This window comes from Amia ocellicauda, chromosome 15 (assembly GCF_036373705.1).
Source record: "Amia ocellicauda isolate fAmiCal2 chromosome 15, fAmiCal2.hap1, whole genome shotgun sequence".
Classification (NCBI taxonomy): Eukaryota; Metazoa; Chordata; class Actinopteri; order Amiiformes; family Amiidae; genus Amia; species Amia ocellicauda.
Window position 1 is genome coordinate 29802658 of NC_089864.1, and position 19382 is coordinate 29822039.

Below are 19382 nucleotides of genomic sequence, written 5' to 3' on the forward strand. Positions count from 1 at the left end.
AAATACACCTACCATAAAATTATAGACTGATCATTTCTTTGTCAGTGGGCAAACGTACAAAATCAGCAGGGGATCAAATACTTTTTTCCCTCACTGTATTACAGTTATGATGCAAGGCACAACATTTTGATGTTTACTCCATTGCTTTGGATGAGAGTACTGACATTGCAGATACAGCACAGTTGCTTGTGTTTATTCGTGAAACTGACGAATCATTCAATGTTACAGAGGAGCTGGCAAGTTTGCAAAGTCTGAGGCGCACTAGTGTTAGCAAAACCCTGGACACTTTGGGTTTAAAGACAAGGTTAATGCTTTGTACAGTGAAATGCCATCGTGGCAAAGTTCTGAAGAGATTTATGGAGCTGCCCATTGAAATCGATACATTCATGGTTGAAAAAGGCAGACCTGTGGAGAGTGGCTATGGAAAATTGTATTGCTAACTGATCTCACCCAGCACATAAATGACCTCAACTTCAGGGCAAGAGGAAACTAATTTCTGATTTGTATACTTATGTGAAGGGGAGATGAACCTGCAGCTATTCCACAGGCAGCTAACAGAGGGCAAACTTGATCATTTTTCCACAGTATGCAGTGCTGAATCAGAATGGAACCATGGAAAAATAGGACCTAGCGCTACAAGAAATTGCGGTGCTCCAGGAGCAGTTCTCTGAGACATTTGGCGACTTTCACAACCTTGAGGCTGATTTGCGTCTCTTTGAAAACCCACATGCTGCCACAACTGTACTTAAAGCACCTGCATCCCTGCAATTGGAATTAATTGATCTCCAATCAAACACCGCCCTGAAGGAAAATTGAGGAATGAGGAATTGAATCTACATGCACCTTTCTGCAGCCAATTTTCCACACCTTAAAAAATATCATGGGGCTTCATAACCATGTTTCGGAGCACCTGCATTTGTGAACAAACATTCTCACATATAAAGATAACCGAATCAAAAATGTGATCCAGACTAACTGATGGACATCTTCATGCTGGCCTTCGTGTTGCACTCACCAACTTCACTCCTGATATTACCAGATTGGTCAACCAAAAGAAAGCTCAGCAATCTCACTGATTCAAGTCCGGCCCCCAGTGGTGAGTAGATCTTTTTTTTTTTTTTAACTCTCCACCCCCATGCAATTTCCCAAACATAGACTGGGAAAACCCAGTTGGGACTACAGAAATATAAATGGTTGAGATGGTAAATGACTGCTTTCTAACTCAATTTTTAAGGGAACCAACCAGAGAGAGAGCATGTATTGATTTGATCTTTTCAAATGACCAAGATAGAGTCAGAGGGACACTAGTTGGAGAACCAATGGAAAACTGTGATCACAATATGGTTAGCTTTGAGGCATTCTTTCAAAAAACAAGGACCAAGTCTAAAACAATGGTCTACAATGTTAAATTTTAAAACCTTGAAGGTGTGAGGCAGTACTTAGAATAGATAGACTGGAGCACACTGGATAAAGATTTAGTTGAAAATGGATGATTATATTTCAAGAATATACTATATAAAGAATATAACTTTAATAGAGGCTCAGGAGAAATTGACACAATTATATTTGTCAGTAAATCCCAACACAGACATAGAAACACTAATCTTCTGTCTGTTCAAGATTAAAATAAAAATTTGATGACAATTAATTTCCTTATGCTTAATTTTGATAAGACAGAAGTCTTAAATTTAGGGGACAAAAATCTGTCTGTTCATCATACACTGACAAAACTGAGTAATAATAACTTTAATTTCTCCCCTAAGGAGATGGCAGGATACCTGGGTGTCATCTGTGATCTTAATCAATCCTTTGAATCACACATTCAGAATGTGTCAAGATCTTCCTTCCTCCATCAAACATTACATGACACTGAGAAATTGATACACACATTTGTTACATCTAGATTGGATTACTGTAATGCCATTCTGTCAGGCAGCACAAACAGAGCTATTTCTGCACTTCAGTTAGTCCAAAATGCTACTGCAAGAATCCTAACTAAAATAAAAAAACATGAACACATCACATGAACGCTTCTCTTCACTGGCTCTCCATGCACTACAGGATATATTTCAAAGTTATCTTATTAGCATTTAAATCACTAAAGGGACTGGCACTCCCTACTTAAAATATTTCCTTATTTAATACACTCCAGGTAGGCCATTGAGATCACAGGTTACTTAGTGGTCCCTTAAATACACAAGAAAACTGCAGGTAGTAGAGCATTTAGTTATTGGGCCCTGAAACCGTGGAAGGACTTTCATCTTTTTAGTCTCTGTTTTTCTAGCCCATAGTGCCACTGGTGTGCCATGGACATGCAATGCACAATTGTATTTGGAGATATCCTGCATTGTATTCCCACTACCTGAGCACCTGACGAGAGGCCACAACCCACCCCAGAGGCACCCCACCACGGAGGGCTAACAGGGCACTGACACCGCAAGATCTGAAGAGCCATCGCCACCAAGGCCTGTTGATGTTCAAACCCCCACACCCCCTTTGGCCGGTGAGAGGCCTCCTCCAGAGGGAAGACCACAGCCAGCAGCACCGATTAAGAACTTTCTGATCTCCTTGCTGCTGTAACAACTATACTGCCTGGAGGGGAGGAAACCATTAGGCCTAGGCCCTAAGCCATGGACCCCCAGAGATTTATTTTATCCTACATGCCATCCATATGAGTTTTAGTGTTTCTCTCCTCAGTACCTAATGGTTTATTTATTTAATGTTGGTTTACTTTATTTTAGATCATTTCAACTGATAAAGGTCTATTTATTGTACTGTATTATTTATGTATTATTTTATTTTGTTGTTGTATGTTTACCACTCTGTGGCTACCCTGCAAAGGGTATTATACAAATTAAAATTGATTGATTGACATAAAAAGCACTATATTTTGTTCACCAACATAGTGCTGGTTTCTAACACTATAAGACAGCACAAAAGTTGAGAAAGGGGCATCATAAACAAGTGATTAACAATAAGTGTATTTCACTCCAACTTACATTAATTAAATGTATGTTGCTGCATCGTTTTGCTGAGTGCATTGTAGTTAGGGTCATAACTGGTGAGATCAAACAGTTATAACAATAAGTGGAATGTCCACAAAGTTGAACAGGTAGCTAAAAAGTAGGGCTGTCACGAAGGGTCAATTTTAACTTTGAAGGTTCGGAACACATTACCAAACGAAGGTTCAAAGTTTCGTTGGTGCTAATTTGCATAATGTATTGATGATGTCACATTAGATACTAGTGTATAGATTTGACTGGTAAGCCATATAAACAAAATAATAAATCACCTTGTAGTTTAATATAAGTTAACATGAACAGTAATAATGTTTTATTTATTTTTACAAGCACATGGATTATGTATAAGTATTGATTTAACTTGCCTGAAACATGTTAACTTTCCAGTAAAAGCAACTTACTCATAATAAACTGTATGATTAGTGACGTATGTGGACTATAACTCCCATAATTCAGTTATATACAAACTAATCAGGACAATTGGCTGCGGCGGCTGTAGGCTACTTAAAAGAGGTTTCAAAGAATCTCAGTTGGTATAGTGGTTAAGAAATAGTGCTGTGAGCCTGGCATTGTGGGATTGATTCCTGATGTGTGGATGTTATTTTTATTTTATTTTAATATTTTATTAAATATACATAATTTCCTGGACTTCAACGGTATCAGAGTTGGATGAACATATAATGCAATTAATAAGGCTTTTAGGAGGTTTATACTACTATTACTACTACTACTACTACTACTACTACTACTACTACTACTAATTTATGCCAGTAAGCTATTCAATTAAAATAATAATAGGCTACATGAATAACATTATACAGAAATAATCATATATGATATCTAGGCTATAGTACATTAGCAGAAGACAAGCAGAAAAGGTAATGATAGACATAGTCAAAGAAGAGTAAGTAACATTAATTTAAAACAGCTCCTCACTCAGAGGCTTATATTTATATTTATTAAAAATACATTTGACAGTCCTTCTAACAAAACTAATGCATACATTTTTGTATTTTTTATTTATTTTACTTAAAGGGCAACTCCAGCGAAAATCCATAATTTCTCAGGTTATTTTAAAAGTAGAAACATATTCTGTGGAGTGAGCTTATCATGTCCAGCTCATTCTATGTACCAGAAATCATCAGAGAGCGAGAAATCAAATGCTAACTCTGGAGCTGCTTTGCTGGAAGTCAATGGGGAAAATCAGAACAATCACACAAATCATTAAAAAAATTACATGTTATGCATGCGAGAAGCGAGAAGACTGAAGAAGAGTAACAGAGCTTCCCCTTTGGAGAATGCGCGTGCACAGTTCGCACTCCGCTGTAGCTTACACGGCAGTCTCTCGATTAAAATAATAATCTAATAATACCTAGTTCTGGGTGGTGAAATAAAATTTTAATGACAACAAACCAATGGTTCTTTCAGAAAAATAGAGTGGTGGGGCCATCGAACATTCATAAAATGTTCGTTTTTAATGATTTGTATGACTTTTCTAATTTTCCCCATTGTCTTCCAGCAAAGCAGCTCCAGAGCACCTGATTTCTCGATCTCTGATGTCTAGTACATATAATGAGCTGGACATAATAAGCTCACTCCACAGAATATGTCTCTACTTATAGAATAACCTGAGAAATTATGGATTTTCAGTGGAGTTCCCCTATAAGCGAATCCAGTGCATATTTGGATGACCAATTATTATTATTATTGTTATTGATTTCATTGGAGGGGACATCCCTACACCTACATTATTGGGGGAGGAAATTAACATTCTCTCAACACTGGGGAGTGTTAACCTTTGCCTATGTTTACTTGTGTTTTGTTTCCTGCTGGTATAAAAGCCCTTTCACTTTCATTCCTTTTTAATTTGGCCTGTTCATTTAAAATGAATGTGTTGATATATTATCTATGGCATTCACAGTCAGTATAGAAACCCATACTATTACAGTTAAAATAATTATCTGAACATGTATCGAATTGTATCGAAACTGACCCTTGCAAGAAGTGAATCTAAAGCAGAGCAAAATTTATCTTCTTACTATACACACATTTATGACAATTTGAATGCAGACACTTTTAAATACAAAATACAAAGGCCTACACAATAACATTTTATTTTTAATTATTATATTTATTTTTTAATGATGACCGCTTCCCATTTCATGAAATATGTTGAAATCCCTGAAGTAAGCCAGCTGATATGTTTTCTTTTTTCTTTAGCGGGTTTATCCTAAAACAGAACGCCATTGAGGACATGATGCAAATACATAGCTATATATAGTCATTCTCAGACACTTCCTTAGCGATACCTTAGATCAGTGGTTACTTCAACTTTCATATCACACAAAGCATCCCTTCTCATGGCTCTCGGGCTTCGATGATCAAACTTCGTACGCTGTCTATCATTTTGTAAAATGTATTTCTATTATAAACATAACATATTGATATATAATATTGTGTCTGTTCCTAACCTTTTATTGCATTACTTTGTTGTTGTTTGTTGTTTTCTGTGCAGATCATTTTGGTCAAGGTAGTCTACATAGCGCAATATATGCTTTTCTATCTACTATCTGACACGCAACTTTTAATTTATGCACCAAATTAAATATTTTAAATAAACAAATAAAATAAAACCTTCATTGAACTACAAATCAATTACTTTGTATTATGTTATAATTGTATTACTTTTTACATGTTATATTACCCGGTATGTTACAATATTTGCATTGTATTCATGTTTCTGTGTTTTTCATTTGTGTTTAGTGAAGGAAAAATACCACTTTACTCCCTAAACATATTTATAACGTGAAATGGTCCAACTCTATCCCTACTATTATTTTTTATTTTTTAATTAATTGGTGAGACTATACATCTGCAACTTTTTATACTTTCTTCCAAACTTTCTAATATTTTGAAGGTGGGATAGTGACATATTTGTAAACCTTCCTAATATGATTATTGTTAGATTTCACCAAAAGTGTACTCACCAACTCCTTATCGCTTATTTGCTGTTGTATGAGATTCAATATTGAAAGAAACACTTCATCCACATCATGCTGTACATATACTGGAAAAGAATACAGGTTTCAGGAAAATAAACAAACAGGAGTAAGTCTTCGAGATCCAGTGGGATAAACAACATATGTATATGTATATATACACTCACCTAAAGGATTATTAGGAACACCATACTAATACTCTGTTTGACCCCCTTTCGCCTTCAGAACTGCCTTAATTCTACGTGGCATTGATTCAACAAGGTGCTGAAAGCATTCTTTAGAAATGTTGGCCCATATTGATAGGATAGCATCTTGCAGTTGATGGAGATTTGTGGGATGCACATCCAGGGCACGAAGCTCCCGTTCCACCACATCCCAAAGATGCTCTATTGGGTTGAGATCTGGTGACTGTGGGGGCCAGTTTAGTACAGTGAACTCATTGTCATGTTCAAGAAACCAATTTGAAATGATTCGACCTTTGTGACATGGTGCATTATCCTGCTGGAAGTAGCCATCAGAGAATGGGTACATGGTGGTCATAAAGGGATGGACATGGTCAGAAACAATGCTCAGGTAGGCCGTGGCATTTAAACGATGCCCAATTGGCACTAAGGGGCCTAAAGTGTGCCAAGAAAACATCCCCCACACCATTACACCACCACCACCACCACCAGCCTGCACAGTGGTAACAAGGCATGATGGATCCATGTTCTCATTCTGTTTACGCCAAATTCTGACTCTACCATATGAATGTCTCAACAGAAATCGAGACTCATCAGACCAGGCAACATTTTTCCAGTCTTCAACTGTCCAATTTTGGTGAGCTTGTGCAAATTGTAGCCTCTTTTTCCTATTTGTAGTGGAGATGAGTGGTACCCGGTGGGGTCTTCTGCTGTTGTAGCCCATCCGCCTCAAGGTTGTACGTGTTGTGGCTTCACAAATGCTTTGCTACATACCTCGGTTGTAACGAGTGGTTATTTCAGTCAAAGTTGCTCTTCTATCAGCTTGAATCAGTCGGCCCATTCTCCTCTGACCTCTAGCATCAACAAGGCATTTTCGCCCACAGGACTGCCGCATACTGGATGTTTTTCCCTTTTCACACCATTCTTTGTAAACCCTAGAAATGGTTGTGCGTGAAAATCCCAGTAACTGAGCAGATTGTGAAATACTCAGACCGGCCCGTCTGGCACCAACAACCATGCCACGCTCAAAATTGCTTAAATCACCTTTCTTTCCCATTCAGACATTCAGTTTGGAGTTCAGGAGATTGTCTTGACCAGGACCACACCCCTAAATGCATTGAAGCAACTGCCATGTGATTGGTTGGTTAGATAATTGCATTAATGAGAAATTGAACAGGTGTTCCTAATAATCCTTTAGGTGAGTGTATACAGCATATTGACATTTAATACAGTGTAATAAAGAGCATGCCAGTCACAGCACATTAACCCTATTAAGACTCAACAGTTGTATTTACTCTTCATTATGGAATAATACAAATAATAGTAATACTACATATAATAATAATAATAATAATAATAATAATAATAATAATAATAATAATAATAATAATAATATTATTAATAATACAATTCTGTTGAGTTTGTGTCATGTTACACAGTTTGTTTTGTTTGTCAGCTGTTGTTATTGAACTGCCTGTTGTACTACATAGCAAGGGGTTATAGCTTGGAAACTCACTGTCAACAACAACTAGGATGGCAGAGCAGAGCAGGTGCAATAAAAATGTTATTGTTAAAATAATAGTATGAGTCACTATTGAACATTCCTTGAACAGCCTGTTTAAGCAAGGTTACAATATGAACTCTGTTAAGGTTTCCCAATTTAGATTCAAATGACTATAGTTTCTCTTCATTGGGAAATACATATTTTTCATGCAATGTTTCAATAAAGGACATTTCAGATTACATTATTGTTCATTGCTTTTTAATCTTTTGGCAAGGTGGAATGCAAATGCTGGCTGATCCTTGGATTGGTTAAACAAGGAGGGTAGGATAAAATGGTAGTAGGGTAGGAGAAAGAGAAAGCAGAGAACAGTGTAATTGAGAGGACCTTTGGTAACTTTTGCATTCAGACTTGGACTTGATTTGTTATGTGATTTGGGACTGTTTGCTTGTCACTTTGTGTTGGTTTATTTAGTGTTTAATGTTTAGAGAGGGACCACAAAATGAGAACCATTTTTTTTTTCTTATATTTGCTTCACCCATGCACTGTAAATAATAATCTCACCATTTTAATCATATCCCCGTTCTTCTGTGTCTGTTTCCCTAGACCCTGCCTATTTCAAGAACCCAACACTGTGGCAACCCCCCATGGTTTTACAAAATTAAAATCAGGGAAATTCTGTAGAAAGTAGATGTTAAAAACATATTTACCCATTATGAAGTTAAAACAGATTGCAGAAGAGATAAGGTAGTTCTGAAGGAGAATTGAAATAAAGCATGTAGTCAAAGAATGGTGTTTGCCAGGTCTGGAAATTAAGGTCACCTGGTCGCCCCTGGTGAGTATTTTAAAGACAGTGTGAGTGACAAATATGAATTACTAGCCCACCTGATGAGCTATTAACATTTAGTCAATAAAAATAACGAATACAAACTTTTTCCATGCCATTGACTTGTATTGCAATGCCGTGAGTTTTGCTAGACTATTGCATCTTTTGTATTTCATGCAGAACTAACTTCAGTGACACGAGTCCACCTTAAGCTTTCCACATCTGTCCTCATGCCGCATATGGCAGCCAAATAAGTCGGTGAGTTCTTAAATGAAGCCCATGAGCAGATTCTGCACATAACATGTGATCTGTATATCATCACACACCAAGGGTTTTTGGCACTGAGAATTATTGGTATATCACTCGATCTGCGCAGAATCTACACAGCACCTTGACTGAAGAACTCGCCCAATCTTCCCCGTGTTGGAAATTCTCAGCTTGAGAGCCGAGGTAAATTTAATGTTGGCTAAACTGTGAAAGATGTATTGTTTTTTCCCCGTGCCTCTCTAATCCAAACACAAAGAAGTCTAAAAATGATGTGAGTCTAGTGGTGGGTGGTAGTACCAGTACCTATGGAGCATTAGAAGGGTCAAAATTAAATCTTTAATTCATAAATTAATTCATAAATTAATTTGTCAAATCGTAAATTAATTAGTCAATTCGTAAATTAATTAATCAATTCATAAATCAATTAATTAATTTATTGCGCTGTTTGCCAAGTGATCTTTCAATTGCATTTGCCAATTGATCTTTCAGTTTCATTTGGCAAATGATCTTTCAATTTCACTTGGCAAACGAACTTCTTTTTAATTCTTGTCAATCACCAGAGGGGGCGGGTTTTGGCCTTCTGGAGGCACCAATCGCACGCAGGGGGCGGGTCCGAACAAATAAAAACAAAATGTGTCTAACATGACACAAACTTAATAATAATCATAATACATTGCTATTCAATAATAAACAGTATATACAGTTGTTGGGTCTTACTAGGGTTAATGTGCTGTGACCAGGATGCTTTTTACAGGACAGGCTTTGTTTGCATTGTAATTTTACACTGTCCTACATAAAGCATGTGCCATTTTTGTCCTCAGTGTAATACTTGGTGTGGTTATGGCATGTCACTGTATATATGGAAATTGCTGTTACGGTCTACTCTGTAATGGGACTTACTTTTTCATTATTTTGTTGTATTGTCATGTAACCTTCTCAAACACCACAGATTAGAGAAAGAAAATAGAAGAGACTACTTTAGTACATTGAATGTGATTCCTGTCCAGGCACCGTAGAAAGTCTTCATGATGTGCTGTATGTGACTTGTCACTCTGCATCTTCCTAAGGAGACGCTGAAGCTGAAGTGGAGTATTGCAATCCTCTGGGATGTCTGTATCAGACATCTGCCATCTAAAACAAACCAAGCCAGAAGAAACTGACCTTAAATACATTTTACTTTACATAATGTGTCAGCATGAGAGGAGTGGTATTCAAAGTGCGGTACTTTAGGACTGCTCGGTTTCACTTATTTCCCACATCACGCACCTGCCCAGCTGATTAAATTACACACACCCGTTTAGCAATAAGCATCCACATAAAAGCACACCACAATCAACATTCGATGCACAGTATCTGTATGGAAAAGCATGGAGGGCAAATCAGCGAGAAAGTAAATTGAATGTAGGGAGAAAAGAGAAAGAGACTGATTAATCACAAGGCACATGACCTATCTTTGACTGACAACCTCCCTTGGAAAACAAACCTCCAAAATAACACCATATTACAGAAAACCAAAGCCCCGACCATGACCGGACATGGCTCACACCCCACACCATGTCACATTAATAAATATTTTTGTCCCTTGACAAAATGGGATATGGGTCACTATTACAAATATATATCCTGTAAAGTGCTGAGTTACACAAGCACTTACAATTTGGATTGTTGTTTTCTCAATCATCTGGCATTTCTATGCACCTTACCCAGTAGGAACTATTTTTATGTTAGGTAAGGAGCACAGAAACGCCACACAGTTGAAACAAGACAATAAGTTTCAACTATTTTCAAGAATAATCAAAAGATAAAGCAGGAGAAACTAAATTGTATGTGTTATTATCTGACTGGCTTGGTTCCTCAGCCAAGTCTGGACAAGCTCCACTGACTCCACTCTGCCCTGCACTTAAACCCCCGTTTGCACTTCAGTCTCTGCAAAGTCTGTCCTACCTTTTGGTTGAGTATACACTTGAATAAACCTCTGTTAGTCTCTGATACATTACAAATACATCATTTTTTCTATGCTTGGCTTATGGCTTATCATAGTAGAGAAATTTCAGTTTTTTAGTAAAATATATGGAATCATAACTGTGCTTCATTGGCTTCATTGTTGTATCAATAACATATACTCCCAAGAAACTTGCTGAATTTGCCTCCTTATAAAATGAATCAAAACATATTTTGCAGTATCCATTTGCTTTATGTATGTCTGCAGCTTTTCTTGCTTTACATTTGTGTGGTGCTTTACAATTTGGGTGGGGAAACAATTCTACTCTATTATTGACAATTCCAAGATGGAAAAAACTTATTTTTGCAAGTTGATAAAGAACCCTCAACATACCTATTCAGTAGCTCTGTAAACTCCTGTGTGGCAGAGAATGACTGCAACAGTGAATTCACACAGCACGACAGTCCATAGTTTGAAAGTCCCATAAGACCTGTGAACAATGAAATATATATTTTTTTTCTTTGTTTATTTTCAATTAGCAAAACATTTTTTAATTAAAAAATGGAAGATAGGAGATATGTCAATAACTCAAAATAACACTATGGAAGCAAATATATGTTGATAATAGAAACCTTGGAGTGAAACTAGGATGTAAGACATCATATATTGTTACTGTATATCTCGTATATGCTTATGTAAATGTCTACATTTGTAAAATGTATTATGCCTTGAACTGCACTGTATTATTGCACTTTGTATTGCTCTTAAGTAAGTAAGTCATAAGTCGCCCTGGACAAGGGCATCTGCTAAGAAATAAATAATAATAATAATAATAATAACAGAAGTATATATACAGTGAGGGAAAAAAGTATTTGATCCCCTGCTGATTTTGTTCGTTTGCCCACTGACAAAGAAATGATCAGTCTATAATTTTAATGGTAGGTGTATTTTAACAGTGAGAGACAGAATAACAACAAAACAATCCAGAAAAACGCATTTCAAAAAAGTTATAAATTGATTTGCATGTTATTGAGGGAAATAAGTATTTGACCCCTTTGACTTAGTACTTGGTGGCAAAACCCTTGTTGGCAATCACAGAGGTCAGACGTTTCTTGTAGTTGGCCACCAGGTTTGCACACATCTCAGGAGGGATTTTGTCATGCTGGAATACCCATCCACGACCCATTTTCAATGCCCTGGCTGAGGGAAGGAGGTTCTCACCCAAGATTTGACAATACATGGCCCTGTCCATCATCCCTTTGATGCGGTGCAGTTAGCAGAAAAACACCCCCAAAGAATAATGTTTCCACCTTCATGTTTGATGGTGGGGATGGTGTTCTTGTGGTCATTCCTCCTCCTCCAAACACGGCGAGTTGAGTTGATGCCAAAGCGCTCGATTTTGGTCTCATCTGACCACAACACTTTCACCCAGTTCTCCTCTGAATCATTCAAGATGTTCATTGGCAAACTTCAGACAGGCCTGTACATGTGCTTTCTTGAGCAGGGGGACCTTGTGGGCGCTGCAGGATTTCAGTCGTTCACGGCGTAGTGTGTTACCAATTGTTTTCTTGGTGACTATGGTCCCAGCTGCCTTGAGATCATTAACAAGATCCTCTCGTGTAGTTCTGGGCTGATTCCTCACCGTTCTCATGATCATTGAAACTCCACGAGGTGAGATCTTGCATGGAGCCCCAGACCGAAGGAGACTGACAGTTATTTTGTGTTTCTTCCATTTGCGAATAATCGCACCAACTGTTGTCACCTTCTCACCAAGCTGCTTGGCGATGGTCTTGTAGCCCATTCCAGCCTTGTGTAGGTCTACAATCTTGTCCCTGACATCCTTGGACAGCTCTTTGGTCTTGGCCATGGTGGAGAGTTTGGAATCTGATTGATTGATTGCTTCTGTGGACAGGTGTCTTTTATACAGGTAACGAGCTGAGATCTCAGCTCGTTACCTGTATAAAAGACACCTGGGAGCCAGAAATCTTGCTGATTGATAGGGGATCAAATACTTATTTCCCTCATTAACATGCAAATCAATTTATAACTTTTTTGAAATGCGTTTTTCTGGATGTTTTTGTTGTTATTCTGTCTCTCACTGTTAAAATACACCTACCATTAAAATTATAGACTGATCATTTCTTTGTCAGTGGGCAAACGTACAAAATCAGCAGGGGATCAAATACTTTTTTCCCTCACTGTATATCAGGGTATGTATACAACAGAACATTTAAAACATTAAAGGAAAAAGTCCTTATTGTATTATTGTGAGGGTATTAATTTCATTCACTCTTCAAAAATGAAGGGACACCACCTGTCCTGCTCATTGCATTTCTCTACTCCTTAACTGTACTTCTGTTTTGTGAATGACAGTTCTGCAGTTTTCACTAGTCTGGACTAATGTTGACCAAAAACAATGTTAGTCTACATGGTTTCTGTAAAAACAAAATAATTATGAAATGTTCTTGAAATTTTGATGGCTGCTACTACATAGAAAACACATGTCAAAAACAACATTTTTGTTCTGGTAAAGATACCATACCCAGTCACTATCAACATTTCCAGCCACATTTCAAATGTTCTTGAAATTTGGAGGCAACTTACATTTTTAAAATACATAAATTTTCGCCACTGACCTTAAAATATTCAGGTTGACAACTCCCACAAGACAACGACACATACACCTTTCTAATTCTACAGAGATGACACTGAATAGGCCTCAATACTGTCATTTAAGAAATATATATTTGTTCGTAACCATGTGTAATTTGTGCTCCTCTCCTTTACAACAGTTAAGTCTAATGCCTAATTATACATTTTCAGTCAAATGGCTAGACCCAATCAAAATTTTGACCTCCCCTCAAATCATAAATTACAAACATGTACTTTCTCATTTTGATTTATAAGTAGTAGAAAGTGGAGTAGAAACAAAATTATAACATGATAGGATACAGGTTTGTATTTTGCGATTCAAATATTTGTTTTGGTAGTTTTATATTTGGCTTAGCCCTGAATCTGAAATGCAAAGACTTTTGGGTATGAACTACTGTCTTTTTTATATTTTGCTGAGAATTAGGAATCCTTCACCCACCCACACAGTCCCACCAGCCTATATTAGTCATCATTCACAATGATTGCTCACCTGATCGCGTGGTATATGACATCAAACTCATGGAAATAAAGGAGGTATTGCTGTGAAACCAGCTGCTGGATATGTCTGCCACAATCTTGACACAAAGCTCTCCCAACTGAGGAAAATTAAACCATGTCTATTAATCAAGTCTAGCGACACATCAAACATGTACTATTCATACAGACGCAACAAAAGATGTAGGGCTAGATATTCATAGGATTTGCGCACTGCACAGAGGGGTTTGCGTGGCGCACATGGCTATCGCGCAAAAATGCGTATTATTTGGCATATTCAAAACCCCGTTTTGCGCGGTTCAATCCATTCAGTGCCGATCAACCTTTAATTGTATCCAAGGAGCAAAATGGAAGCAGTGGCTTAAATTATGCATGATTCTTGCAATATTCGTGCTGTGCAACACGCAAAAAGCAGGTTTGCAATGTGCAAAATAACGCGTTGAAAAGGGTGGCGTTAACTCCACGCACAGCACTATTTCAGGGGACAGCAACTGGACAGCGTCTGAACAGCGACATTCCATCGCACAGTCAACAATGGCGTTGTATGTTTTTATTTATGGTTGTAAGTGTGCTTCACCAGAACAAGTTCCTAACAGGTTTTCTTTTACAGAATGACAATACAGGCAAACATGCATACATAAATACATACATAGGAAACATAGCATGCAGCGTGTCTGTGGTCATTATTCGTGTTGTTTATATTGATTGCCCCTATTCCCTTCCCCTGAGCTATTAACTATGACTATATCTTGTCTACACTTATTAGCTCACAAATCTAGGATGTAGGACTTGTATTAATTGTACATTTTCTTAGGCACATATACAAATTTGTACTGTTTTCATTTGTAATTTTAGACTGTATTGCACTTTTCTAATGCTCTTGTGTTTTGTAAGTCGCAGTGGATAAGGGCGTCTGCTAAGAAATAACAACAACAACAACAACAACAATAATAATAATAATAATAATAATTTGGACAGTAATGTTGCACAGTACACCTGGCAACAGCAACCCCGACATAGGCGGAGATGCTGCAGGGTGACACACACACACAATTTGCTCCCTCATACGTTCTCCACATGAGCTAATGTAATTATAAGTGCATTCAGTTATCATGAGAGGCATAAAACACAAACACACATTTGTTCTTATTTCTTATTATTTCCAAATTTATTTGTGACTAATTCCAATAGTGGAGTTATATACAACCAATTAAGATAGTTATGTGTGGTGGCTGTAGGCTACTTTAAACAGGTTTCACATTTTAATACTAGTCAGTACGTTGGCACAGTGAAGACCCTGAGATCTTGCTAAAGTTTTAAATATCATAAAATGTACGCTAGCTTAGCATATGAACAAAAGTATATATCCTGCAATGTATACATAATCATATATCTCTTTCTCTGCTTAAGTGTGTCTCTCACACTGTTTTGTTGTTCTAGTATTGGTTTTGGTGCGACTCCATTCCGTCGTTTACATCTCTTCCTCAGGAATGTTCTCTCAGATAAGACAAACCATGACCTCGAACCATTGCCTGGCAATCTCGTCTCCAGACGAACAGCCGATGTGTGCCCCCCACTGATTGGACTCAATGAATTTGAAAGGAAACAATCAATATGTTCTTAAAGTGTAGACTTTTGTCTTTAATTTGAAAGTAGTTACATCAAAATTGGCTGAACGGTGTAGGAATTACATACATTTTTATATCTGTTCCCCCAATTTTAAGGGCTCGAAAGTAATTGGACAAACTAGCACAATCATTATTTAAATTGTGAGTTTCAATACTTGGTTGCAAATCCTTTGCAGTCAATGACTGCCTGAAGTCTGGAACCCATAGACATCACCAGATGCTGGGTTTCTTCCCTGGTGATACTCTGCCAGGCCTGTACTGCAGCTGTCTTTAGTTACTGCTTGTTCTTGAGGCGTTTTGCCTTCAGTTTTACCTTAGAAATCAAAACAAGCCAATCAGAGAGATTGCAAAAACATTAGGTGTGGCCAAATCAATTTGGTACATTCTTAAAAAGAAAGAACGCACTGGTGAGCTCAGGAACACCAAAAGACCTGGATGACCACGAAAAACAACTGTGGTGGATGACAGAAGAATTTTTTCCCAGGTGAAAAACCCCTTCAAAACATCAATAATACCCTTCAGGAGGTAGGTGTATCTGTGTCAAAGTCAACAATCAAGAGAAGACTTCACCAGAGTAAATACAGAGGTTTTCCACAAGATGTAAACCATTGGTAAGCACCAAAAACAGGAAGACCAGATTAGAGTTTGCCAAAAAACATCTAAAGAACCCTCTGCAGTTCTGGAACAAAATCCTATGGACAGATCAACTTGTACCAGAATGATGGGAAGACAACAGTATGGAGAAGGGAAGGAACTGCTCATGATCCGAAGCATACCACCTCATCTGTGAAGCAAGTTATAGCATGGGCATGTATGGCTGCCAAGGGAACAGGTTCCCTTGTATTTATTGATGATGTGACTGCTGACAAAAGCAGGATGAATTCTGAAGTGTTTAGGGGTATATTATCTGCTCAGGTTCAGCCAAATACTTCAAAACTCACTGGACGGTGCTTCACAGTGCAGATGGACAATGAGCCGAAGCATACTGTGAAAGCAACCTGAAGAACCCAGTCTTGATGCACAGAGGATAAATGTATTTATTTAACATGCCCGGCCTGTAAGGCCCCTGACATGGAAGCTCTTCACCTGAGCAGAGTCTCTCCCTGAACAGCAGAAGTTAACAGCTTTTATACAATCCATGACATGTGGTTCAGTAGGCAGGGTCAGTCACAGGTTTCCAAAAGTGTTGTCTTGAGGTCAGGTCCCTGACCCTTGTAATGTTTGTGGTTGTCTTCCTGAGGAGGGGGGTCAACATGGAAGCAGGTGTTTTCCTGTTAAGGCATACAAACTGCCCAATCTCACAGTTTTCTTTAACGATGGACATTGAGGTAATCAATCACTATAATGTAACATCTTCAGCCTTGAGAGAAGAACAATAAACCACAAACAAACACTAAGCAAACTGGCAACTGTGGGCTATTGATCTGTTTGGGTGTTCCTCATAATATCATAATAAACAGAGAAGAATATCTAGAGGTTATGCCCTGAACAACTGCCTGTCGCTAGCTCGATAAATCTAATTTGCTGGGTCTGCATACTATTATTAATATAAAACATTATACAGTTTATATAAAACACTAATACCAGCTTTTCACAACCCAAGACTTTTTTAAGGCGAATCACCTGACCTGAATCCAATTGAGCATGCATTTCACTTGCTGAAGGCAAAACTGAAGGCAAAACGTCCTAAGAACAAGCAGGAACTAAACTGTCTATGGGTTCCATAGTCTTCAGATGGGGCTACTTTTTCGCAGGCATGACTGTGAGCTGTGCTCATACTACAGTTTTCCTCACTGATCTGAGAAATGGTACCACAGCATTTTCAACCACAATTAAGAGGAAGCTCTCGTAAATGCCTTTATCCTTTTCAAAACAGAGCACCAAAGCAAATATGACAGCTGCTGAGTTATGAGAAAAAGTAGTACAGGGACACAACCAGGAACACAATGTCAGCAAAAACCATGGGAATGAGAGGAGTGCCAGGGAGACTGATAGGGAGACATTTACTGGACAGAATTGACAAATTGATGCCAGATTGCAGAGTCTGCTCCAACAGGAAGAGGTCATGTGCTGAAAGGGGTGCTAAGAAGTCATGAAGAAAGCAAACAGCCTTCTGCAAGACCTGCCCTAATAAACCAGCACTGTGCCACACATCCTGCTTTGAACTGTACCACACAAAACTGGACTACAAACAGCATTAAGTGAGATTAACATACTATTTCAATGATTGAATCACCAGCTATAAAGTGAATTACTAAATTGTCAGCTAAATGATGATGATGATTATATTAACACATAAATACTGTATATGAATATTGTATTCACAGAAATAATAATACGTTGAAATGCTTATATGTGAAATTGTGTATACAACACTTCCAGATCAGTGACATTTGACAGGTAGATGACAGGACAGGAAAAGAGCTGCTCCATTTGCAGGTCCGACTCTGTTAGAATGGTGGTGGCAGGCTGGGGTACACTGTTCTAAAACAGTTGGGCAGTGAATGAGTTAAGGTTTGATTTTGTATTAATACAAAGCTATTGAAATAGTAGAGGGAAAATGTACTTACATTAATTTATATTCTTTATGTTGTTAATTCTGTTTCGTCTATAAAACAATCATTAGTTTGCATTTACCCCTTTCTGGGTGATTTAATTACTAGTTTCTTGGATTGTATACAGAGGACTTAAAACAAGGTCTTTGATACAATCTGCTGCCTGAAGAAGGCTGACCAACACCAATCAACAGATCAAACACTACAACAGTATTAAACTCAGGCCTATGTTAATTATTATGCATGTGGTAAATCTATTTGTACAATTGTATTTTAACAAGATGTAGTCACTTCTGATAGATAAGACTACAACCTATTTGTCTATCTTAAGATACACAAAGGCTTCTTCAACTCACAAGTTATTTTGTACATTTCATGTGAGAGGAGAGCCCTGGGTTAACCTGTATTTATTTTTTTGTAATAAACTTGTTACTGCTTTGTCTGTTTATCCTGATAATTTATGAAACCACTACAAAACACATTATAAACATTCCTTTTATAGATTGCACAATTAAGGTGTCTTTAAGGGTAGTAATTAGAAGTACTCTCTCAGCTCTGTTTTCATATTGCACAGACTATGACACATGCTTGTAATCTAGTTTGCAAAAAAAGTCACAAATGCACCCACTAAGTTCCACAAGTGTTGGACAGAATCTGCACAGGCTTGGGAAAGTCTGCATTTCATAAACCCAATATATTTTATTTCAATTAAATACACGCATTTCACATCTGCACGTTTTAATTTGTGTTCTCCCCCTCAAGTCCCCATACAGTGCATGTTGTATTTGAATCACTGATTGGAGCCCCTGTGTAGCCAGTGAGGGGTGGCCACTCCCGGGACTGTGCAGGTGAGAGGACGGTCAGAGCAGAGGCAGTGGGGTCCGAGAGCGTACAAGGAAGACAGGTTTTGGTTTTAGAATCCCCACTGCCGATCCTCTCACCTGCACTGCTCGCTGGTTGTTTGCGTTTGTGTTTTGTGTATTTTAATTGATTTTAATTAACAAAAACCTGTTCATTTTAATTTAAATAAGCATTGTATTTCGAAAAACGTTTGGCTGCACTCTCCCACAATGCTGTTCCCCTCATTCGCACCCATAGTAGTCCCACTGAGGTCCCGGGCACTACATATACAAAAATCTTAAATTTTAGTGTCTGGGCCCATGCAAACTTAAAAATGCTTCTTGTGGAGCTTGATCTTCTTGATACTGTGCAATTTCACCACTGTCTGTGCATGACAATTGCTAGCCTGTTAAGAGTTAATATAGTGGGAGCAGAAATCAATTAAACATTGAGGAAACCTACCTGTAAATCTACA

General features: G+C 37.8%; 1 protein-coding gene across 2 annotated transcripts in view; it reads right to left on the reverse strand.

Moving 5' to 3' along the window:
• Positions 1 to 19382, reverse strand: part of usp18 (ubiquitin specific peptidase 18) — a 36952-nt gene that overhangs the window by 15759 nt on the left and 1811 nt on the right. For both annotated transcript variants that reach the window (XM_066724645.1, XM_066724644.1), the window contains exons 2-4: positions 11131 to 11227; positions 9781 to 9926; positions 6008 to 6087 (exon numbers count right to left, since the gene is read on the reverse strand). In XM_066724645.1, coding sequence (XP_066580742.1) covers positions 6008 to 6087; positions 9781 to 9926; positions 11131 to 11227 — 323 coding nt within the window. The remainder of the gene's footprint in view (positions 1 to 6007; positions 6088 to 9780; positions 9927 to 11130; positions 11228 to 19382) is intronic.